Source organism: Lepidochelys kempii, chromosome 2 (genome assembly GCF_965140285.1).
Source record: "Lepidochelys kempii isolate rLepKem1 chromosome 2, rLepKem1.hap1, whole genome shotgun sequence".
In the NCBI taxonomy this organism is placed as follows: Eukaryota; Metazoa; Chordata; order Testudines; family Cheloniidae; genus Lepidochelys; species Lepidochelys kempii.
Genome location: NC_136381.1, coordinates 155157118 through 155182614, shown reverse-complemented (window position 1 = coordinate 155182614; position 25497 = coordinate 155157118). Strand labels below are relative to the sequence as shown.

Below are 25497 nucleotides of genomic sequence, written 5' to 3'. Positions count from 1 at the left end.
AGCGCTGCACTCCAAATTAAAAGTACTGCTCACAGGGTAAGGTACAATTTGAGTAAGGGTAGCAAAATCAAGCCCAAAGGCATTGATTTCTTAGAGACACTGTCACAGAGGTAGGTCTTGAGGAGACAGTAATGGCACTATGGATTAGTTCAGGGAAAGTTTTGCATTCTTCCTGTCAAATACGTATGCATGTATTTGTTTGATGTATGATGCAGTGTTACAATTTTTTTCAATTAACATGTAACAAAAAAATCTCCAAAATGATTGTGCATGTGGTACTATTCTGTTGTTAAATAGACACTCCCTCAGTTTCACTTGCACCAAGGAAGGGCTCGCGGATCTATAATTCCCAGAATTTTCCTTGGTTCCTTTTCAAAGATAGGAAAGTTGCTATAAAGCATCTATCATCACTTGTGATTGCTGGTGTTAAAGATGCACTGTATTGCATCTACAGCCAGTTAATATGAATAACTATAGCTTGCCATTTCTTTATCCTAGATGGTGAAGGAAAGGGCCACAGGCGTGGAGGTGCCTTTAAGAAGATCACTGAGCCAGGATCAGCTATAAGAGTGTCATCTTCAACTGCTGCTGTTTCGGCAAGCGATTTCATTTTAAAAGCTCGTCACCTAACTTTTGTCTTTTAACTATCAAAGCTTTTCCTTTACAGATCATTCCTGAAGGGTTCATTGTCAAAATGCAGTTGCTAAATTTGGTACAGACCTGCAAGGTGCTAAGGCCTGGATCCTCAAAGATATTTAGGTGTTTAATTCCCATTGAAATTAATGGGAGTTAGGCACCTGCATACCTTTGAGGATCTAGGCCTAAGTGCCTTTCGGATGATGCCGAGTTCCTTCAGCCTGCTGCAGTTGAATGACCAGCAGTTCCTAGGAAGCCCTCATGACATGTGCAGAAGCAGACCTGTTATTTTCTGTGGTTACAATATTTTTATATTTGGTTTCAGTGTCACACACTGGTTCACCCCTTTTCTTTGTCTTCATGGGTTAAAGATAACCTAGGAAGACTTGACTAAGTGCTTCACAAACAAAGGGAAGGAAGCTTACAATATATTCCAGATAATTCAGCTGAGGAGTGTATCCTCATTCTGCTTTCATTCATGATCTGAATAAAAATGTCAATCTGCTGTATACCTTCTCTGTGTCACAATCCTCACTCAGAAAAGAATTTAAAAATATCCTACAGCAGTGGAATTGTCAAAAAACAACAACAACAAAACCTACATCAGATGATATATATAAAATGATACTTGATTAGTCACCTAATAACCATATTAAGAGACAAGGAGGGACTGAATTTCCAGTATTTTATCCATCACAGAGATGATAAACTCTTACTGCAGTGACATTATCTGGAGCACTGTTTAAGAATGGCACCACTAACTGCTCTAAATTAAACACATATACTCCTGTTATACCTCGCCGTTATCACTAATAATTATACATTCAAGTGGTAAGTCTTCTGACTCTTGTTGAATGATATTTGGCTTGAGGGATACTGGAATTGGATCTTTCATCCTTGGCATAGTCTAATACAAAACAACAAAATCTGTTACTGGCATGGAAGTCATAGCTGATACGTTGATAATAGAGATGGCTCATGAATAGAAGAATTCTGTGTGGATCAGAAAAATGCTTCTCTTAGAGGCATAACAATAGATTTGCCCAGTAACTAGTTATTTAGCTCCTCTTCCTGTGGTAAGGGAAATGCTTCTGAGAGGTAGGAAAGGATGCTTAGAAATATCAGGACAGATTTTCTGGTGCAAGACTAAAGGGTAGGGGAAAGGATGGCTTTAGGCCACATCTACGCTCCCTAATTCAGTGACCAAGTGGGGGTCAACCCAATCTCTGAGGTAATTAAGAGCATGCTAACAGCTGCTATAATTTGTACCCCAAGAGCTGTTCCATTAGCTGGAGATTGCTGGAGTAGAAGGACATTGTGGCTGCATCCCATTTTCCCCAGCTATACCTCCTGCACTGGGAACAGGGAGGAGGGGAGTTGTAAGAGCCACTAAGGCAGCCCCATACCACACAAGCAGTCTCCTGCAGATGAAGGGAATGCTCTGGTTGGTGGTTAAGATGGCTGTATGACTGCTTTATGCCAGAGGATCCTACAAACCAGAGGACCTGGCTCATTGGAATGAATCTTTACTTTTCATTTTTCTATGAGGTGTATATTTCTTCCTATAAAATTGGTAAAGATTTGCGATTTATTCCAAAATTTCTTCTTCACCATGTGCTTTCCTCCTTATTATACAGATCTGAAGATTGTTTAAAAATCCTTTGTCTGTGTGGGCTTTTCTCTTTCCATTTCTGTTACAGTCCTTCTCTGAGCTACATCTGAAAGCCCAGTTAAACATGTTCCAGGGAGAAAGGAGAGTGAGGATGATGGTGATTTTGCTGTGGAGCTGTTTGTTTGTTTCTGTTGAGTAACACTCTTGCAATGGTAGTTCACAGTGCTGACAGTAGAGATGGGAATGGACCAAAAGCTGAGAAATGAACACTTAGAGGTTTGGAAGCTGGATTCCCAGAGTTCAGCATCTATGGATTAGGTCCAGTTTTGACATATGTTTTTATTGTGAATTTAGGTCTGAATACATCTCTATTTCTGGGGTGCAGATGTGAAGTTTTAATTGTACTGGCCCTATAATGTGTAATATTTTTGGCTTGGTGAGTTCCCTAGAACTGATGTTCCTCTCTTTTTTTTATTTAACTTTTTAATGGTATTTTCTTGTACAATGTTGTAGATATCAATCTATGCAGCTATTTGTATTACTGTAAAATAAGAACTTAAAAAACTTTTTAAAATGTGTTAAGAAGCATTTCACTAAGCCAAGTAATGTACCTTCCATCAAATCTCCCTGTTCAAAGAATTTTCGAAACTGTCTTAAAAAGCAACAGCATATGCTGCTTAAATGTTAAATGAGAAAAAGGGTGCTGAAAAATAATACATTTTCTAAAACATTTTTATCTTCTAGCCAAATGGGAAGAAAAATGTAGTGCTGTCCAGTGAAGCTAAGAAAGAATTGGCCAAGCAGGCCAAAGTCACCAAGGAGGAGAGAAGAGCTCAGTTAGACGACAGACACAAGTATTTGATATTAAGATTAGCAGATGGGATAGGCTTAAATGAACAGGAAGCAGAGGACTTTGTTATTTCTGATGAAAAGGTAATACTTATTTTGTATGTATTCAATGCTTCCTAAATTGCCATACATCAGATTTTTCTCAGAATATTTTATAATTAACTAGCACTATAATTTTGTTTTAGTTTCAGCTTGTAGGAGAATTCTTTGCGGAGAGCGGACTTAAAAAGTTACTTTTTTTTTACCAAGATGCATGGCAGGTATGTTTCTAGCATTACTGTTGCAAATAGCAAAGTTAGATTAAAACATTTTTGAAAGGCAATTTCATATTTATCAGAAAATCTTAAAGAGCATTCTCTTACATATACATTTGTATTTTCAAACCATAGGTCTAATTCTGCTCCCTCTGAAGTCACTGGCAAAATCCCCATTGACTTCAGTGGGAACTGGAGCAGCCTCTCTTGATATGGTATGGTACGGTTTGATTCTTAATCTCAGTAGAAAACAGAAAACTCAGAAATGGCCAAAAGAGGAAGTTATCAAGATTTCAAAAGGGATTGACTGTTCACTTTGGCAAACTGTTCACTATGATAAGGCACTCAAAAACTAGGGGAACTAATTGTGAAGACAGGAGACTTGGACCAACTATTTCATTCTTCCCCTCTGGTCTGAACCATGCCCAGCTCTAGTGACAGGGAAGCACTGATTCAAAAGAGTAGAAAAAACGAAAAATGTATCAGTTCCTGCTAAATCACAATGGCCCCCATGTTCTCCTCTATTACATACTATGGAGGGGAGCAAAGAAGCAGACTAAAGTAGTGGAGAGAGAGGGAGTGGTGCCCTGTACCATGTTTCTCCCTCCCTGGATGCTTATTAAAGCTCCCCCATTAATAGAGAGGGCCAAATCCCTAACCCCAACTAAGGTGATTTGGTGATGCCAGAGTGGCACAAAGGGACCTTAAAATTGCCCTAAAGGGGTAGCTGAGGATTCCTCCAGCTTACACTGGTTTTCTCCAAGTCCCTTCTGGTCCCCCAATACAGGGAGTATGTTGAGAGGAAGCATTTGGGACTGTGAAGGGGAGAACTGGAATGTGATGCACTCCCTGTCAAAGGGAATGGTCCCTTGGGGATTGTTTTGGCTGATGTAAGTTAGAACAGCCCTGTTGCTGCTCTGACTGGTTCTGAAGACTGATTTGACCACTGTTACCCCAGGATCAATGGAGCTGTGAAGGTAACTTAGCCTCCTTTGCCTCCTCACCATCTCAGCTGCATTCTGTTCACTTGGTGCAGTGTGTAGGTTTGCAGGGATTGTTTTTGGGCAGCAAGAATGGTGATGGGGAGCAGTCACAATCTGGCACTACCTGTGGGTCTGGTGGATTTCAGAGCAGAAATCTACACAGCAGTAAATTTTGGTCAGACCTTTGCTTCTCCCCTTCTTCAGAGGGACAGGAAAGTAGTGTGTGCAAGCACAGTAAAGGTAGACAGTGACAGCACGGCTTGTGTGAGAGCTAAAGTTTTCAGAAGGAGGGATGCAAATGTTCCCTTGCACTTTCTCCAAGATCCACAAGGTTGGGCACTAAATTCTCCATGGATCCAGCAGATGTGTAAAGGTTCAGAGCTGTGCTCTCTGCTCTTTCCATGTGGCTTTGAACGATTTGTTCCAATGAAGGAGGCTTGCCTATGAAATATTGCAAGCTAAGTTTTCTGACATTTCCCCCCTCCTCCTCTGAGTTTTTCTGTGAGAGGGGAACTTTAAAACCAATTTCAGGAGGCTTTGATTGTGCACTCGTTATTCAGATAAAACTGAGCCAAGGATTAGGTCTAGAGCTATGGATTCATCTCTGATTCAGAATAAACTATAGTTATAGTTCATACATTTAATTACATAATGATTAATAGTTTCTATGGAATTTTTATTTTAGTAACATCTTATTTATAATTTAATTGGCAGCAAAAGTCAAATGTTCCTTTGAGGACTGATGGGTCTTCCCCAAGTTCACTTTTGCAGAAGAAGTTATTTATTACTATGGGTTCTACCGAGGTATGATCCATTTATTCCTTATATTAAATTTGTGAATGCTTTCACGATGGAAAATGTGGAATACTGGTAAGCGCTAAATATTGTACAATGTTAAAATAGCTTTATATAATTGTTAGATATACCAATGTCTCCATAATTGCAAATTCTCCCACCAGATTATAAACTGAGACAGGAATTCTACAGGAAAGCTGACTTTGAAGGCAATGATGTTTAACAGGTTTCAGAGCTCATTGTCAGGAGGAGAGCTGGTCAAATAATTCATTGTTAATAGTATTGTAAGTGTTGGAAGTTTTTTTTAAACAAGTACTTTTAATTCATGAATTATATTTTTCACTATTCCATCATTTCTAGTTTAGAGGTGGAACCCACAATAAAAAGAGATTTTTGTTCTTTAAAATGTACATATTTTTTGAGAATGTATATTTTAAAGGATAAAAATTTTGTATATTCTTCCAACAAAATCATTTTAGTTTTGATTCTATTCTATTCTATATAGGGAATATCTCCCCCATCACTGTAATATCGGAGCGTCTTCTAGTAGTGCACTAAGTGACATTTGGGCTCAGGCTCCGAATAGCAGTTGTGGAGGTAAACAACTTAATTAGTTTTAAGCTGAACAAATTAATGAATGCAGTTTTGTGATGCGGTTGCTTGTGATGGTGGGGAGCAAGGTTCAACAGCTCTGGAGCTCACTTCTAAATTATATCCTATGTTCCTAAAGCTCATGCTTCAGGGTTTCAGCCTGCCACTAGCAGGAGTCAGGAAAGAATCACCCCAATGTATTCTGAGAGAGGTTTTTATCTTTTTCCTCTGCAGCACCAGGGATGGCCACAGCTGGAGATGGGACATTGGGTGGGGTAGGCCAGGACTCTGAGGTGGCACCGAGTATTCTCTCTCTCAGATGCTTGGCTGGCTGATTCTTGCTCATATGCTCAGTGTCTAACTGATCACCAGATGTGAGTCAGGAAGGAATTTCCCCCCAGATCAGATTGGCAGTGATCTTTGGGAGGGGAGGGAGGTTGTATTTGTCTTCAGTGTGTGGGTGCAAGTCACTTGGCAGAAGTATCTGGATATATCTCCTTTAACTATTTCCCTGCCATTGTGGGGGCCTTGAGTACTGATGCATCTCAGTCCCCCCATTCTCTGTCTGTGGCACATAATTATCTAATCTCTTGTGGGTTGTAATACTTGCCTCTCGTTTCGATTGTTGAGTTTAGTCTGTGGGTGCTGGGTGGTGTTGGTGGTCTGTGTTATACACGAGGTCAGACTAGAATATCTAATGGTCCTGTTTGACCTTAAACTCTATGATTTTGTCAGCAGGGTCCACATGATCATGTAGTGCGCAGCAGGTTAGTGTGGGGTAGATTTACACTCCGGCTTGTTGCAAACTAAGTGTTTGTGTAGACAAGCCCTCAGAAAAGGCATGTTAAAAAAGAGTGTCTTTGGAGCACTCAGTGGTGAGGTTTGTGATGATCTTTAATTCCTGGGGAACTATATTTGTGGACTTGGAGTACTGAAAGCACCAATTTCTTTGCTCAGCGATTAGAGAATTCTGCTGAACCAGCCCTTTCTGATGGAACTAGAAGAAAGCTCAAGCATTTCATGAAAACCATTGGTGGCTTGGTGCTAACAAAGCTGTCGTTTCATACTGACTCAATTATGTTGTACAAATATAAGGTTATATTTCTAGAACTGATGCCTATATTAGATTACTCTTGTGTATATATTTTGCAGTGTTTAACAATACAATATGGGAATATGGCCTTATTAGCCCTTATACTTTCTCCTCCATGTAAATAAGCATTTGTTTAATACAGGTGAAAGCTATATACTGAAAAGTCAAAACTTGAATTCTATCAATTTAAGATTTGTGTAGAGAATTCTGATAAATGTGAAAGTATTTAGCTCTGTGTATTGAAAGTAGTATATTTTTATCCATGCAATGCTATGTGCAGGCCACCAGCTCGTAGAGAAGTCTAAACCATGAAAGCTCACCCTCTTGCACAGATGAGCTTTACCTTATTGCAGAAAGTCCTGCTGTGCCTAAGGAGTTGAGTAACGGTCCTCGTCCCGGAGCTTTAGCGATCTTTTAGATATGCTGTGCCCTGGCCATTGAGTGCCTTCAAGATAAGGACAGAGACCTTGGCTTAACGTTTTATGGGAAGCCAGGGTAGAGTGCTAAGGACAGGTATGATGGCCTGTGTTGCTGAGAAGATGCACTGCAGTGTTCTCTACTAGTTGGAGTTGCCTAATGGATGATGATTTCATGCCCACAGGGCTGGGCAAACGGGGCCCACGCCCAGGGGGCTGTAGCCAGGAGGTTGCCACAAGGGGCTCGAGCTTCCCTGGATGGCTGTGGCCAGACTCCTCTCTTCTCCGGCCCCTCCCCTGCGCTGGGCTGGTGGGCTTCTCCCGCCCCCCTGGCCTCTCCCTCACTGGCTCCTCAGCTAGCCAGCTGAGGGCTCCGGCTCTGCCCCAGCCCCGAGGAGCCCAGAGCGGCACAATCGGGGCTGGTCACTGGCAGCACGGCCCACTGCTTGCTGCCCAGAGCGGAGCCGAGTCCCTCCCTGCCTGCGGCCCTGCACTGCTCGGTCTCCGGCGGGTCCAGCCAGGCTGGGGCCAGGAGGAGCAAAACTTCCACATGAGTGGTGTGGGGGTGGGGAGCTGGGAGGCAGGGGGGGCTTAAAGTGACAGTGTGCTCACTGTCTCGCAAATTTCCCTAACACACACACACACAGGCTCTCACACCCACATACACCCTGTCTCTCACAGTCCCCCAACACAGATTGTGTGTGTGTGAGACAGTCTAACACTCTTGAACATACACACTGGCTCTCACACACACACACACACACTGTCTGTCTCACACCCCATACACTCTGCCTCTCTCAGTCCCCCAACACAGATTGTCTCACACACACACACAGAGTCTCACACTCCCCAACACACACTCTGTCACACAGTCCCACAACACACACACACAGGCTGTCTCTCTCTCTCATACACATACACACTCTGTCACCCACCCACACACACATACTTGTTTTATTACTGTTGTTATTACTGCTTAGTACTTCCTGTCAAAATGCTTGTGGTGAGCCAGGAGTGGCTAGGGGGCTGCAGGAGGGCCGTGGGCTCTGACATGATGCAGCCCCCATGTGACAGTGCAAAGCCTGCCTTGAGCCACAGGCCAAGCGCCAGGCACCACAAGCCACTGCAGCAGTACAGAAGTAAGTGTGGCAATACACCATATACCATGCCACCCTTACTTCTGCGCTTCTGCTTAGAGTGGTCTAGGAATTTGCTAGTTGTAGCAGTTACGCATTGTGAGGTTATCTGATTAAAACATGACCATGTAGATCATTGTTGCAACCACTGTTATATATTTGCAACAAATCTTGTACAAAATGTGGCATGTATGAAAAGGTTATGGTTTGGTGAATATGTTTATGCTATTCGTATGCATGTATCATTTCTGTGTTTGAAGTTATGAGTATTGGCTCTATACCTGTATTTCAAATGTTTGCTCCTGGGGTTACACCCACAAGGTAGTTACCCAGCACATCTTAAAGGGACTAGTCAAACTAAGTGGCTCATCAAGGGAGACTTAACTCACAGTGGACCATGGGAGACACCCATCTACATTGATTGGACTTTCCTGTGGACATTCCATATGAAGTATATGTAATGGCCCAGAGGTGATGGGGTGGGAGGTGGGGGGAGGAGCCCAGGGAGCCCGTAGGAGCCAAGGGTGATAGTGGGAGGTGGAGGGTGGGCACCAAAATACAAATTTGCCAAGGGCACCATTTCCACTCAGGCCAGCCCTGCATGCCCAGATATATTGTATTGCTGCAGTCCAGCTGAAAGGTAGCAAAGGCATATAAGCTAAGGTCATGCGTATAGGGTGGAGTCCAACTGGAGATTCATAGAAAGCATTACCCATGGATGCTGCTTTGTGAGAACTTAGGGTCAGTGAAGAAACAAGAACACTCAAACTGTGGATTAAATTGTCCAATTATGGATCTATCCTTTAACCAAAGGTGACTGCATTATGCCTGCAAACTTTCAAAATGCTTTCCTCAACTCACCATATGAAAAGGAGGGAGGGAGAAAGAACAGAAGGGAGAGAAAGGAGTGAAAACATCCCCAGAATCCAAAACCTTTATAGAAAACTGAAGTTTTTTGTTTCCAAAAAACTTTAACAAAATGTCATGTAAATTGTAATGGAACAAAATTTTCATTCAAATTTTCTGACTGGAAAATAAAACATTTGGACAAAAATCAATATTTTCTTGCGGAATTTTTTTTCACAAAACAACATTTTCTGACAGAAAAAACTTTTGTGCAAATATTTTTGACCATCTCTAGTTGCATATGTCTGTATGGTGTCTAGCACAGTCAGGCTCTCATCTTTGATTGGGGTTCCTAAGTATTATCATAATATAAATAAATAATAAAGAGAAACATGAAGCACAGAATTTTATTCAGATTTATAAGATTTTCATTTTATTTGTAAGCTCATTTAGCTGTAGATACTTGTAATTTATCTGAGTGTTGTCTGAGAAACTGATAGTGCAGTTTGCCCATGGTTCTAATCCACCAGGAAGGAAAAAGCTGATGTTAGACATTTAAAAATGTATTTGGATTGAAAAAAATACACTTTTAGGGATTTTTTAAAATTAAATAAATGGAAGGAAAGAATATTCCAAAATGGTTCATTCTGGCCTAAAAATACAATGAATCTATGAAAGTACTTGAAATGCTTGAAAATTGAACTTTTCCTCCGGTATGTTCAATGAATTAATGCCAGCTGAGAAACAAAGCTGATTGATTGATATTTGAGAACCAGTTATTTGCCTATAAATGTACAGTAGTTTCAGGAAATAGTTTGTTAAATATTTTTTCGAGTAATTGATTTTCTTTATGATTTAGTTTTTGTCTCTTTCCAATTTGTTGAGTATATTATTTTTACTTGTATGTGTGTTATATGTCTTTTTTACAGGGCTTAACAGGAACTTGTGCATTTTTTCTAAGGACTACAGATAAAGCAATAACTACTGCAAATATCTCTCAGGTCAGGCAAAAATCAGATAATGTTTACAGCTTGCTTAAAATTTTGGATTTGATCCTACAAACCTTTACTCACACAACTAGTCTCAAAGGAGTCAGATAAAGCAGCAGGGAGTATTTGCATGAAAAGGGCTACTTGGATATGTTAGGATGTTCCTTTATGATCTGGAAAAATATTTACAGCCTAGCAGTGTTCTGATGTGAATAATTATGCAGGTAGCTATTCACAGGATTTATGATGAACATCAGGAAAGGTAAGGAAAGGAGTACTTGTGGCACCTTAGAGACTAACCAATTTATTAGAGCATAAGCTTTCGTGAGCTCACTTCCTCAGATGCATATCGTGGAAACTGCAGCAGGCTTTATATATACACAGAGAATATGAAACAATACCTCCTCCCACCCCACTGTCCTGCTGGTAATAGCTTATCTAAAGTGATCATCAGGTGGGCCATTTCCAGCACAAATCCAGGTTTTCTCACCCTCCACCCCCCCCCACAAATTCACTCTCCTGCTGGTGATAGCCCATCCAAAGTGACAACTCTTTACACAATGTGCATGACAATCAAGTTGGGCTATTTCCTGCACAAATCCAGGTTTTCTCACATCCCCCCCACCCCCATACACACACAAACTCACTCTCCTGCTGGTAATAGCTCATCCAAACTGACCACTCTTCAAGTTTAAATCCAAGTTAAACCAGAACATCTGGGGGGGGGGGGTAGGAAAAAACAAGAGGAAACAGGCTACCTTGCATAATGACTTAGCCACTCCCAGTCTCTATTTAAGCCTAAATTAATAGTATCCAATTTGCAAATGAATTCCAATTCAGCAGTTTCTCGCTGGAGTCTGGATTTGAAGTTTTTTTGTTTTAAGATAGCGACCTTCATGTCTGTGATTGCGTGACCAGAGAGATTGAAGTGTTCTCCGACTGGTTTATGAATGTTATAATTCTTGACATCTGATTTGTGTCCATTTATTCTTTTACGTAGAGACTGTCCAGTTTGACCAATGTATATGGCAGAGGGGCATTGCTGGCACATGATGGCATATATCACATTGGTGGATGTGCAGGTGAACGAGCCTCTGATAGTGTGGCTGATGTTATTAGGCCCTGTGATGGTGTCCCCTGAATAGATATGTGGGCACAATTGGCAACGGGCTTTGTTGCAAGGATAAGTTCCTGGGTTAGTGGTTCTGTTGTGTGGTATGTGGTTGTTGGTGAGTATTTGCTTCAGGTTGCGGGGCTGTCTGTAGGCAAGGACTGGCCTGTCTCCCAAGATTTGTGAGAGTGTTGGGTTATCCTTTAGGATAGGTTGTAGATCCTTAATAATGCGTTGGAGGGGTTTTAGTTGGGGGCTGAAGGTGACGGCTAGTGGCGTTCTGTTATTTTCTTTGTTAGGCCTGTCCTGTAGTAGGTAACTTCTGGGAACTCTTCTGGCTCTATCAATCTGTTTCTTTACTTCTGCAGGTGGGTATTGTAGTTGTAAGAAAGCTTGACAGAGATCTTGTAGGTGTTTGTCTCTGTCTGAGGGGTTGGAGCAAATGCGGTTGTATCGCAGAGCTTGGCTGTAGACGATGGATCGTGTGGTGTGGTCAGGGTGAAAGCTGGAGGCATGCAGGTAGGAATAGCGGTCAGTAGGTTTCCGGTATAGGGTGGTGTTTATGTGACCATTGTTTATTAGCACTGTAGTGTCCAGGAAGTGGATCTCTTGTGTGGACTGGACCAGGCTGAGGTTGGTGGTGGGATGGAAATTGTTGAAATCATGGTGGAATTCCTCAAGGGCTTCTTTTCCATGGGTCCAGATGATGAAGATGTCATCAATATAGCGCAAGTAGAGTAGGGGCTTTAGGGGACGAGAGCTGAGGAAGCGTTGTTCTAAATCAGCCATAAAAATGTTGGCATACTGTGGGGCCATGCGGGTACCCATAGCAGTGCCGCTGATCTGAAGGTATACATTGTCCCCAAATGTGAAGTAGTTATGGGTAAGGACAAAGTCACAAAGTTCAGCTACCAGGTTAGCCGTGACATTATCGGGGATAGTGTTCTGTTACTCTGTGACTGATAGTGGGCTGTTACTCTGAAATCAGCAAAGGTGTAATGACCCATTGTATGAGTAACAGTCCCTTATTTTCCTAAGTGAAAATGTAAAATTCAATAGAGAAATGTTTAAGGGCCTAAATCTGCAGACTTTACTCATATGACTAATTCTTACTCGTGCAAGTAACCCAAATAAAGTAAATGGGGCTGATCACATGAGTAAGGGTTGTGAGATGAGGCCTAAGTCCGGAATCATAATCAGAGGATTAAGGAAGGATACTTGGGATTCAGGCCCAGACGTCTAAGCCATGGTGAGCAAACTTTTTGGCCTGAGGGCCACATCTGGGTATAGAAATTATATGGCTGGCCATGAATGCTTACGAAATTGGGGGTTGGGGTGTGGCAGCAGGTGAGGGCTCTGGCTGGGGATGCAGGCTCTGGAGTGGGGCCAGAAATGAGGAGTTGAGGGTGCAGGAGGGGGCTCGGGGCTGGAGCAGGAGGTTGGGGTGCAAGCTCTGGGGTGGGGTTAGGGATGAAGGGTTTGGGGTGCAGGAGGGGGGAGGAGGATCAGGGCTGGGGCAGGGGGTTGGGGTGCAGGAGGGGCTCAGGGGTGCAGGCTTTGGGTGGCGCTTACCTCAAGCAGCTTCTGGAAGCAGCAGCATGTCCTCCCTCTGGCTCCTACGTGGAGGCACGGCTAGGCGGTTCTGCGTGCTGCCCCATTTGCAGGCGCCACCCCCACAGCTCCCAGAAGCAGCGGCATGTCCCCCTCCAGCTCCTACTGCCAATGGGAGCTGCAGACCCAGCACTTGGGGTGGGGGCAGTGTGCAGAGCCCCCTGGATTCCCCTATGTGTAGCAGCCAGACAGGGGACATGCCGCTGCTTCCGAGAGCCACGTGGAGCCGGGAAAGCCCCAGACCCTGCTCCCCAGCAGGAGCTTAAGAGCTGGATTAAAAGGTCTGACACGCTGGACATGGCCTGTGGGCTGCAGTTTGCCCGCCCCGGTCTAAGCAGACTCAACACAGCAGTGAGTCAGTGAGACACTAAGTTTATAGGTAGGCGAGGAGATCAATATTTTGGAATGCACTTGGAGGAAACAGTGAAGTAGACCTATCTGGGGTAGGGAGGAACAGTTGTTTTGAGAGAGATGAGGATAAATGAGTGAATGGAGTCTGAGAAAGCAGCTCCATGATGTGAGAACATGAAGTTTTGGTGTTTCCAGGCCCCATTTAATCTTTACCCACAAGTCAGAAGGACCCCAAATAGGAATAAATCATTAGAATTCAGGAATAAAGAGAGTTCTGCAGGATGTAGCTACTGAAGCTCCTGAATTTAGTTTTTCTAAAAGCCAAGAAATATACAAGAATACCAGCAAATATCTTAGATTGCCTTCACCCTAATAAAATATTATGTGATTTATAACAGTGCCATTACAGAGAAGAAGAGGGAGAGAGACATTTTCAGCAGAAATTTGAAAAAGGAGTTGAGGATGCTCAGCATAACTCAGGATTGTGTCCCTTCCCCTCCGCCCCCACCACTGATTTCAATAGAAGCACGTTTCTGGCTCTAAGGCCATCTTTCAAAACAATCATTAAACTTATGTTAACTTAAGTATTTGCTTAACTTTAAGTGCTTTTCTGAATAGGAATGGACTTAATTTTGTGCTTAAATGCTTAAGTATTTTGCTTGACCAGGGCCTAAGTTAGCACACAAGTTAGGTGAAATTGTGGCTTTGTTTCTTTAATAATTTTAAATTGTTTTTGTATTTTGTTTTTGACAATTTAAAATTAATTGATGATTTTTGCTTTTAAAACAAGGTGGTGTGACTATTTACTTTAAATTGTTTAATTTACCCCTCATCTTGAATCTGGGTGCATTAAACATCTGTGCCCCAATCCTGCAAACAATTATGCATGTGTTTAAATTTAGTCACATGAGTAGGCACCCTACTAATGTGAGTAAAACTATGCATGTGTTTAAATGTTTGCAGGATCAAGTCTTGGTAACACACAAACACAAGCGTTACTAACAATTGGTTGCAAGCCTTGCTTTTCTCTACTCACTGTCAATGCAAGTTCTTTTACAGCTGCACAACCAAATTATGCAAACAACAACTTGAATAGATGCACCTTTAAAAACATTTTGAAATAGATATTCCCTAAAACTAAAAGCAAGATATAATTCAAAGCATATCCCTACCCTATACAGCAAAATACAATTAAAATATTTCAAGACCTTTGGAGGGGTTGTCATTTTCAGGAAACACTGCAATAGCTTTATAAAGGGAATCCAAACATGCCAAATTTAACATACAAAAATAAAAAGAGAGAGAGTGAGAGTCTATACTCTTCCGAACTATTGATATATTTATTTTTGTAAAAGCTGATGAATTCTTTTGCACAGCTTCTTTCCTCATTCATCACTAATGGATTAATGCCCCCCACCCATGGACTTCAGGAGTGGTCCAGCATTGCTGCTGGAGACTCCAGGACTATGCCCATCCTTCATCTGTGACTACCAGATTTTCTGCCTTTGGCAGTAGAGCAAGTTGATGGTTTAGTTTCTCCCAACTATTTTATTTTATTTTTTATTATTTTAATTGTTACAGTGGAGTCGCATCTTACACGGGGGTTAGATTCTAAAGTCAGCGCGTAAGGTGAAAATCATGTATAGTCAAAACTACCCTTGAAAATCCCTTAAATTGCCCATAAAGTACAGTATACTGTACATGGTTTTGTGTATACAATCCTGTACAGTAATATGTATAAATGTATAATGTATACAGTAATGTACAGCATATAATAAAGAGTACATATGCAAAATATAATTTTACAGTACTGTATTTTTAATTACAGGGGGTAATTACAGGGGGTCGTCAGGGCTTCATGCCGATCCAGGAGACGGAGGTGACTGAGAGCTTGGGTGAAGGAGAGCGAGTCATAGATGAAGTGGTTGGCTCTGGTTCAGCTTGAGAAGTTGTAGGCTCATCTGCTGCTGGTCGTTTTCCCTTGAAAAATATGGTGATCGGCAACTGTCGCTGTTGTCTGTTGAGCTGCTCAAACATTTCTTGATACGGTCTCAAATCGTGCATAATTCTACGTGTCATTTTGAGGCTTCGTTCCATAGAGAGATCGTATTCAGAAATTAAATCATTCAAGTGTTTCGCTGCTTGGAACACTTCAGCAAATTTATGAAGATTCCAACTTGCTGGCTCTTTCTGTTTGTCATCATCATCGTCATCTTCTGTAAACAATTTTGTCTGTTCCTCTAACTCTTCGTTAGTCAAAGTTTCTCTATGGCTCTCAATTAATTCTTCAATTTCTTCCTCAAGGATGTTGACGAAGCCACCTGAACAATGTGTTTCACTTCTTTGTCAATGGTCGGGAAACCCTTAAAATCATTCACACATTCTTTCCATAGGTTTCGCCAACAAGCATTGACTGTTTCAGGCTTGATTGTATCTATTGCCAGTTTAATATAAGTGATGCAATCGGCAATGTTGAAGGACTTACAACACTCCATCACATTAAGATTGGGATCAGCATCCATAGTGCTATGTATCCGTGAGAACATAAGCCTCATGTATGTGGCCTTGAAATAGCGAATCATGCCTTGGTTGAGAGGTTGGAGGATGGAGGTGGTATTAGGGGGGAGAAAGACGATTTCAGCGTTGTTATGTGCAAACTGGAGTGCCGCAAGGTGACCAGGAGCATTGTCTACGATCAGCAACCCTTTAAAGTCAAGTCCTTTCTCTTCAAGGTACCGCTTGACCTCTGGAATGAAACACTTGTGGAACCAATCCAGAATAATGCTGCCGTCACCCACGCCTTTTTATTTGATTGCCAGAACACAGGCAGGAGATTTTTGTTCTTGCCTTTTAAGGCATGGGGATTTGCAACCCTGTAGAGCAAGCCCAGCTTTATTAAATGCCCAGTCACATTGCCACAAAACAACACAGTCACACGGTCTTTAGCTGCTTTGAAGCCAGGGGCTGGTCTTTCTGATTTTGAAATGTAAGTGCAGTTGGGCATTTTTTTTCCAGAGGAGCCCAGTCTCATTAGCATTAAAAACTTGTTCCGGAAGATAGCCCTTTTCTTCTATGATTTTCTTTTAATTGTTTGGGGTAGGCTTTTGCTGCCTCTTCATTGGCAGATGCAGCTTCATAAATAGTCTGCACATTTTTGAGGTTGAAGCAGTTCCTAAAACTGTTAAGCCAACCTTTGCTGGCTTTGAATTCCGTCTCATCAGAAGGCTGTTCCTCTTCGGCGGGTGGTTTGAACAGCGCGTAGAGGCTAAGAGCCTTTTCTCTCAACGTGTTGCCATTGATAGGTACACATTTACGGTTCATGTCTTCCAGCAATAAGTTTAATGCCTTTTCAGTCTTCACTAAAGTCTTATCACGCACCTGGCTCATCACCTGAGCAGTTATTGGAGCACTTGATGCCACGGCTTGATGAATTTCTTTCCCTCGAATCTTGATGGCATGGATGCTAGATTTATTGAGGCCATATTTACGCGCCACATACCGTCTCTCAATAAGTCCAGTACAGCCAGTTTTTCCTCCAGCTTTGGAACAGATCACTGTTTCTTTGGTTGAGCACCAGATGAAGTAGTTGGCTTGCGTTTAGGGGCCATGTTGTATAAAAATATGTATCTTTAAACACTAGAATCACATTCAGCGCCGCGAGATGCTCACACTATGAGAGGCATGCGGGAACTGAGACCGACTGAGGGAACAGCAGATTCACATCTCCCATCTCACGCTCACTCTGGGGCATACGCCCATTGAGTGGAATGGTGGGCGGAATCGCCCAAACTATTTATAGGTATCTTCTTCTTCTTTTTTTTTTTTTTGCCGAGCGCGTATAGTTGAATTTGCGTAAGTTAAATGCGCTTATGATGCGACTCACCTGTATTAATTTCTGTTCAGTAGTGATTTATAATCTTCCTTCCTTCCTCTGCCTCCTCCCCTGGATGGAGTAAAGACCAATGTGATGGTCTCAGCCACCTGGATCCGGCACTGCAGTGCCTCCCTGCTGGACTCCTCTTCCTCCACTTAGGTATGGCAGAGCTATCCTGCAAACACCAGGCTAAATCTAAGCAGTGTTCCCTGTGTGAGGCAGCTTTTACAAGATCTACAGAGGGTTTACTAAGCTCTGCCTGTTCTCAGCCAGCCGACCCTCACACTGCCACAGCACAGAGCTTAGAGTCAGACAGGCATGTCAGGTCCCCATCCTGGCCTGAGGAACAGTGACTCCACCATGAAAAAGCCTGATCGGGAGCCTCTGAGCTTTTGGTCAGGGAATATAAGGACAAGGAAGACGCTATCTGGGCAGCTCACTGGGTAAGTCCTGCAACAGACCTGGCTGAAGGGGGAAAATGTCACTGAAAGGACCCAAGGTCTCCCCCAGATACTGAAGTGGGTCCTTGACTCCCTCAGGAACGAAGCATGGCTCCTAATCTGCTCCTCTTCCTCTCACTGTGAATCAGGAGATTCTTATTGTACTCAGGGATAAGTGCTGCAAACCCCAGAGACTCTGCGTCACAAAAAGGAAAAACAAATGTGTCCTTCCCAAGGCAGCAATTCATATTCTTAAATGAACACGTGAGGTGAAGATCAGGGGTTAAACCCCCTTTCCTTTGCCTTCCCTCCAGAAGGAGTGTTTTCTGGGGCTTTTCTCCTATACACAGGCTCTCACAGTGCACTGAATAAGGCTCACCAGCCTTTGCCCCCTGAAGTATGTCTGGGTTTGCAGAAAAGCCTGGCCCTCTTGTGCAGCCCTGCCTCAGACTGCAGCATAATTGGAACTGTGCCTGGCTGGCTCTCAACCCAAGGATCCTCTCTGTCACAGACAAGGGTTCGGGTTTAGGCAGCAGTGGAAGGGGATTTGTGCCTTGTGATCAGCCATAAACCTTTGCTCTGCCAAGGAAAAGGGCTGAGTCTGAAAGGCAGGGAAAGCTCTCTGTCTTGCTGATCACCCCATATCTGCTCCGCAGGATGGCTTGACAAGCAAAAGGAGTATTTGAGGTGATGTCTGACCAGAACAGAGGCACATGCGGACTCTGTTCCCAGGGCCATCTTTACCCATATGCAAAGTACGCAGCTGTGTAGGACACCAGGAAATTTGGAGCATCACATTGCCCCAGATTTCCTGGTGCCCTACGCAGCTGCGTGCTGCTCCAGTGGCCAGCCCAATACCCCGGGGCAAGCTGAGCCGCCCAGGATAGCTGCCCCCACCCCTGCTCCACCTCTTCCCCATGGCCCCTGCTCTGCCTGAGCCCCACCCCCACTCCACCCCTTCCCCAAAGCTCCCACACCTGCCTCTTCCCACCCCTGCTTCTCCCCAGCCCCGCCCCCACTCCACCCCTTCCCTTGAGCTACATCCCGGGGGACTGCAGCAAGGGTCAGGCATGCCCTGCACTCACCGGGCGGCAGGAAGTGGATTGACGCGCCCCAGCCCGCTCGGCTCCGCCGGCTCCCAACTGCACCCCTGGTGAGTGCGGGGGGGGGGGCTCCGCTGCCGGCTCATGCTGGGGGGTGATTTCCTCCCTGTCCCTGAAGCCTGCTCTTGCCCCCACCCCCGTGGTGGGGCTGCGTAGGGCCCCAAAATGTCTAGGGATAGCCCTGTCTGTTCCCACAGAGGTGCACCATCATGGGATTATAGAGGGGTAAATGAGAAATCCCTTCCTATGTTCAAAATGATCCTGATTTACTGAGTAAAGTCCTGAGCAGTACTAGGTTGTTTCTGCAGTACTTACTTGCATGCTAACCAGCCTGAGGGAACAGGCAAGCAGGCTTTCAGGATCCCAGAGATATCTAGCAAATTACTTACACAATTGAGGTATTTGGTCCATTACCCCTCCTTGGTTGGGTGGTCTTGAGGTCATGTTGAATAGCATACTACCTCTTCCCTGTAAAAAGCCAGGGGAAGTACCACAGATGCACCGCCAACCCCCTCCACAAAACTGTCCCTGCTCTTCCAAGACAGGGTGCCAGTGTTCTGCAAGGAACTCATTAATATTAATAAAACATCTTCTCTGTCAAGCATTATTAAATACACTGTTTCACGTAGATGCCTCCTTGAGAACCATCATAACATCCAAATGAGGCCATCTGATTAAAACCAAATGTTAAACTAAAACCTCATATAAAACCAAAGAAATGGTATAAGTTTGAGTAGCCTAATGTTGGTGCAGCTGTAGCTCTACAGGTGAAAGACACAGTCACATCCTCAGAAAGGGACTCCTTCCAAAATGCCTATAGACCATCAAACTGATGCCACACTGCACAGCAATTTCAAAGCTTCAGTTAAAGATCCTTGATGTGATTTGTGATGTGCAATGGTTTCCAACTTGATGGGTACAAAGAAGCCATGTTACACTCAGGACAGCAATCAGTCATCCTAAACAGATACCTTTTGCATCCAAACTTACAGGTGAGGGACCATTTGGGGAAACATCAGTAACTTAGAGTGCACAGAGACTTCAGTCTTCGTTATCAATGCCAGCAGGGCAATCCGTTGGTCTCTACCAACACCAATGGTATCCAAGAAGGGACTCTTCCCCTGGCAGAGCGAAAAATCAGGAGCAGAAGTTTCGAAAGAAATCTAAATATATTTTCCTCCAGAACAAAAAAATTGTCAGCATGACAAAGACAAAGAGCATTTGTGAATGAGAGCTCACAGTTCCTGTACAAGACTCTTCCTTCTTATCCATCCATTGTACCTAGAGCCTTAAGAAATAGCTGGTAGTAATCACAGCAAGGGACAGGTCACAATTTACACACTTCTACTCCATGTATAGACAACATAACAATAAGTAGCCTGTCCTGAGAAACAGACCCATTCATTACTGGGCAGCTGCTGTAAAGGATTTGTAGCTACCACTTCTTCAAAATCAAGAAGAGATTTTAATCCCAATGCTGAGAGTTGCTCAGAGGGGTCAAAACAGACGAGGATCTGGCCATAATTTTACCACGATGGTAGAGATTAGCAAAGAACCAAAACTTCATTGCATCAGTCATTTCAGGGCCGTGGTCCATTCATAGCCAATTGTTTTCAATGGCTAGGATTGCTCATGTCTTGTGTTGGCTTCATTCCTGAGTGGATCTTTCAAAATGTGCCTGCAGAAATTCCTTTTGAAGACATGGAGCTATGCACTTGATGCAATGCAAAATTAGGTGTCATTCTCAGATCACATCCAAATGTCCTTTTGTGGGTAGGTAAGTACAAACACACTGAAAGGCAACCCGATTTTTACTCTAGACTCTTGCATACTCACTATGGGCACAAGCTTCCCAGGATGGGGAGCTTACTTGGAAGACAAATTTCCAAAGTCTCAGAGAGTGAACTAAATGGTTCACTTTGACATCTCTATCAGTGGCATGTATGAACAAGAACACCTCTCCCACTGTGGCCATATGGTATCAGAGCAATTGGCCATAGAGTCCAATATATTGACTGTGACAGTGGCCTGTATCAGCTGCATCAGTAGAAGGTGCAAAAAACTATGCAGTGCGCAGTTACAGTACCCTCAAGAGAAGAGAAGTCACCTACTTTCCATTAGAGGTTGGCTTATAATTGAGGCATGAATGTTTATATCCCTTCCAAAACTAGGTCAGACTTCTCTGTGGCAAAGGAAATAGTTTTCTGAGCAGAGAAGAATCTGCAACCTTTCAAGATAGTTCACATGAAGGATACAGAAAAGAAGGAAAAGGGAGAGTTAAAGTCCTTTTCCCCATCCTTACTGGCCTAGAAGGTGCTTTGGACTTGCTAAATAGCCAAGAACCACATACTGTACCTTCAGAAAAGGCCAAACCTCTTGAAACAGGAACTTCTTCATCTAGACCAGGAACATCTACACTTAACAGCCTGGGCATCAGAAGAGAAGCGTAGTTCAGCATGGATTCTCCATTAACCTCAGAATCAGTTTGGTATCCAGACAGAACCGGGATATTTCACTCACTGATCTGGTCGAATTTCCATTTCTGATGGTGAGGGAAAACAGAAAGCTCTTTGGGACAGGGACTGCCTCTTTGTGCAGTGCTCAGCAAAATGGGGCCTTGGCCTCCAGATGCTGCTATACTGAAGTGAGCTGTAGCTCACGAAAGCTTATGCTCAAATATATTTGTTAGTCTCTAAGGTGCCACAAGTACTCCTTTTCTTTTTAATAATAGTCACAATTATTGATCTCAGCTACACTAGAGTTTCTCCAGAATGGTTGGTTGGATTCCTATAACCAAGCACCGTAGAAACACGGTATCAGCCCTAGCAGTGATCTGTAGGTAGGCACATTGGACTCTTCATTTGAGTATCTTAAAATGCCACAATTAATCAGAATGACAGATTAGACAAGCCTATGATTAGCCTTTCTAGTCCCCATTGCCTCCAAAAGCAGATTTTGGAATTAATTCCTGTATCTGTACAAGAACCATGTTGTTGTTGTCATGAGCAAAAGGCAGTTGTTATAGCATTCTGCCCATGGTAAGTTCTTTGCACAATTCCTGCAAAATAGTTCTCCCATCATTTTGTTCTAACCCCTGATGCTGATTTGATAGGCTGTGACATAAATGAGCATTGCTAGTATGCTGTTCATCTCATTCCATCCAAAATGTCATGGCCTTAGGGCCTCAAAGTTGCTTCAGGCAAGATGTTACAATCCTGCATCAGTTGACATGCTAGGCATCGGTGAAAGTATTTGCAGAAATCTCTTGGGCATTGGAAAAGAGGTGTACGAGCCTCATCTGAGACAGAGTTGCAACATAAGTTTCCATTTCTCTGCAGAGGCATCCTTTGGTAGGAAGGTGCTACTAGGTTGGTTCCTACATAACTCCTTTGTGTACAAAGATCTTGCTTTATATGGGGGGGGGAGAGTCCATTCCGGCCTGCAATTCTACTATAATAATTAAAACACTTCTCATCTTTCCCCTATTATGTCTTTGAATCGCTGCTTGCTACTTCCTATTAGATGAATGAGGAGAAAAGCTGTGCAACAGAATGAAAAATTTCTTACGTGATCATTTTATTTCTGTCAGCAGCTTCTCTCTGAGTTCAGTCCATCCTAGTAGTGTGGAAATGACAAGAATACTTTTTTCTGTACAGAAAGATTTAGAAATATAATTCTCTTAAGGTTTGTCATGGGATTCACTCACCACTGTGGCACCTCCTGCTGGCTATCTCTGGGATTAGCACTGCTAGCTGGTGTGCCCTCTTCTGGTGGTGCCTCGCTTGTCATTGTCACCGCCTGCAAACCTGCCTCAGTCCAAGTACAGCAGCTTCCTCTTCATGACTCAACTCGTGGTATCACTGTTCCCTGCCCAGCCTCTGTAGGCTGCTTTTAACCCCTTCTCTGCCAGTGTGGAACAGATGCCCCATCACAAGTTTATTTAATACATTATATCAAGTTATTGTCTTAATGCTAATAATTGGTTGCTGGAGCACCTCTATCTTTGGAAAAACTCTTCTGGTGACTTGAGCCGAAGGGTGTGTCTTAGTCCTGGAGCTTCCAGCAATAACATTGAACTGCCTCCAAATTCCACAGTGGAGATCATGAACACATTAGTGATGAATGACGAGAGAAGCTGCTAACAGAATATTATTAGGTAAGAAATTTCTCATTCCTAGAAGTTTAGGTTATAGTCTATTTACATCCATCTTAAATGTGTCTGAAGTTCACTCGGTCACAAAACTGCAGAAGTTTCATTTAAATGCATTCTGTTAACTATTTTTTCCCCCCAAAGGAGGTGAATTTTGGAATGTTTGATTGTACTAATGGAAATATCCTTCAGGGCCTGGAAATTTTCTTGGCCCAAGTCATGGTACCAGCACTTAAATCTCAGCAGGTAAATAATCAGTATCTTTTCTTAACAAACCTCTTTTGAGTTATGTCTAATAGCTGTTTCTATCTCAGTTGTAAATCAGATGAACTAAAACAAAAGTGTCTGTCAAAGGGAACAGAGAACGATATAAAGGTCTAAATTAGGATGTGCACAGGTCCTGACATTTTTATCTGGGAGTCTGAAATTCATATTTCATATTCATTGTTCGTATTTAAAAATACCACAACTTAAAAATAGCATAATAAGGTATGCATGATAAAGCAAGAGAATAACGGTGAGTGTGATGCTAGGGTAAGCTCGAGTAAAAAGAAGTGTCAATTTCTCTTAGTTGCAACATAGGTAGGCCCATGATTTAATCCAGAGATGTTTACAGTTAGAGGGTCTTCAGCACTTTAGCACAGCCTGAAAGCCCCAGCCTACTAGAATTTTTCTGGTTTTGTGGGTCTGTCCGGGGGTCCTGATTTGGTCTGTTGAAACTAGAAATGGGACCAAATTAAAACCCAGCATCTGAATAACTTCAGACGTTGTTGGGTTTGAAATCAGAAACTGTATTTTGCAGCTTGGGCCTTGTATCTAGTAGAAACTGAGATTCCTCCCCCCCCACCGTCCCCCCCGCCCTCACCCCGGTTTCATTAGAACCAGTTAAGTGGACATTCTGGCCACCTTTCCACACCTACACTCTGCTGCTTCTTTCCTTTTGCCTCATTCACACATACTCCTGTTGTCTTGCCTCCCTTGTCCTTGTAGCTCAGTGTGCCCTGCTTATCACAATGCAGTATTGTGTCCATCTTCAGCACGGACATAGCAGGGTGGGCCTTGCCAAAGCTTCAGCCCCTCCAAAGTAATTTGGTGTCACATGGTCCAGATGCTGCTCTTTTGATTTTCTTTCATATTGAAGTAGAAAGAAAGATTAGTATCTAACTTCCTCCCTTCAAAGGGAGCCATTGTTCTGAAGTCAAGCTGAAAAGAAAGCCCAACAAGTCACCTTCAGAGAGAGAACTCAGAGCGACATTTCATTTTCATGAGGTCTTTGCTCTCATTTGTCTCCTCTGCAGCCTTTTGTCTCACCTGCCAAAGCTCTGAGAGTGGGCCAGCCCAGTTTCTTGAAGCAGCAGTTGCAGTCAGAAGCATAGATGACATTTTCCTTATAACTTTGTGTCCTTGCCATAATGCTTTGTTAGACGGTTGACTCTGATACAAGACAGCTCCATTTTGACTACCATTATAAATACACAGAGCTGCTAAATGCAGTGTTGCCAACTCTCATAATTTTATTGTGACGTTCACAATGTTTGATGTTTTCCTTATAACCTCAGCTGTTGGAATCAAGAGGTTACATGAGAATCTCAGCTGTCATTATGTAAAAAATAAGATTTTTACTAGACCTTTCGATTAATCGCAGTTAGCTAAAATTAATTGTGATTAATCACAGTTTTAATCGCACTGTTAAACAATAGAATACCAATTGAAATGTTATTAAATATTTTGGATCTTTTTTTGTATTTTCAAATATATTTATTTCAGTTACAACACAGAATACAAAGTGTACGGTGCTCACTTTGTTTTATTATTTTTGAATACAAACATTTGCACTGTAACAATGATGAACAAAAGACAGTATTTTTCGATTCACCTCATGCAAGTACTGTAGTGCAATCTCTTTATTGTAAAGGTGCAGCTAGCAAACATAGATTTCTTTTGTTACATGACTGCACTCAAAAACAAAACAATGTAAATCTTTGGAGCCTACAAGTCCACTCAGTCCTACTTCTTGTTCAGCCAGTTGCTAAGACAAACAAATGTGTTTACATTTACGGAAGATAATGCTGCCCTCTTCTTATTTACAATGTCACCTGAAAGTGAGAACAGGCGTTCGCGTGGCACTGTTGTAGCCAGCAAGATAAATTGCAAGGTATTTATATGCCAAATATGCTAAATATTCGTATGCCCCTTCATGCTTCGGCCACCATTCCAGAGGACATGCTTCCATGCTGATGATGCGCGTTTAAAAAAAGTATTAATTAAAATTGTGATGGAATTCCTTGGGGGAGAATTGTATGTCTCTGGGCCTGTTTTACCCACATTCTGCCATATATTTCATGTTATAACAGTCTCGGATGATGACCCAGCACATGTTTTAAGAACACTTTCACTGCAGATTTGACAAAATGCGAAGAAGGTACCAATGTGAGATTTCTAAAGATAGCTATAGCACTCAACCCAAGGTTTAAGAACCTGAAGTGCCTTCCAAAATCTGAGAGGGACGAAGTGTGGAGAATGCTTTCAGAAGTCTTAAAAGAGCAAAACTCCAATGCGGATACTACAGAACCCAAACCACCAAAAAAGAAAATCAACCTTTTGCAGGTGGCATCTGACTCAGATGATGAAAATAAAGATGCGTCAGTCCACACTGC

General features: G+C 42.8%; 1 protein-coding gene across 1 annotated transcript in view; it reads left to right on the top strand.

The window, feature by feature from the left end:
* The window catches only part of LOC140907170 (dynein axonemal heavy chain 5), a 268060-nt gene that overhangs the window by 5553 nt on the left and 237010 nt on the right, over window positions 1-25497 (top strand). The window contains exons 3-8 of the mRNA XM_078851322.1: window positions 499-596; window positions 2993-3181; window positions 3283-3357; window positions 5049-5138; window positions 10141-10212; window positions 22985-23086. Of these exons, the coding sequence (XP_078707448.1) occupies window positions 499-596; window positions 2993-3181; window positions 3283-3357; window positions 5049-5138; window positions 10141-10212; window positions 22985-23086 (626 nt within the window). The remainder of the gene's footprint in view (window positions 1-498; window positions 597-2992; window positions 3182-3282; window positions 3358-5048; window positions 5139-10140; window positions 10213-22984; window positions 23087-25497) is intronic.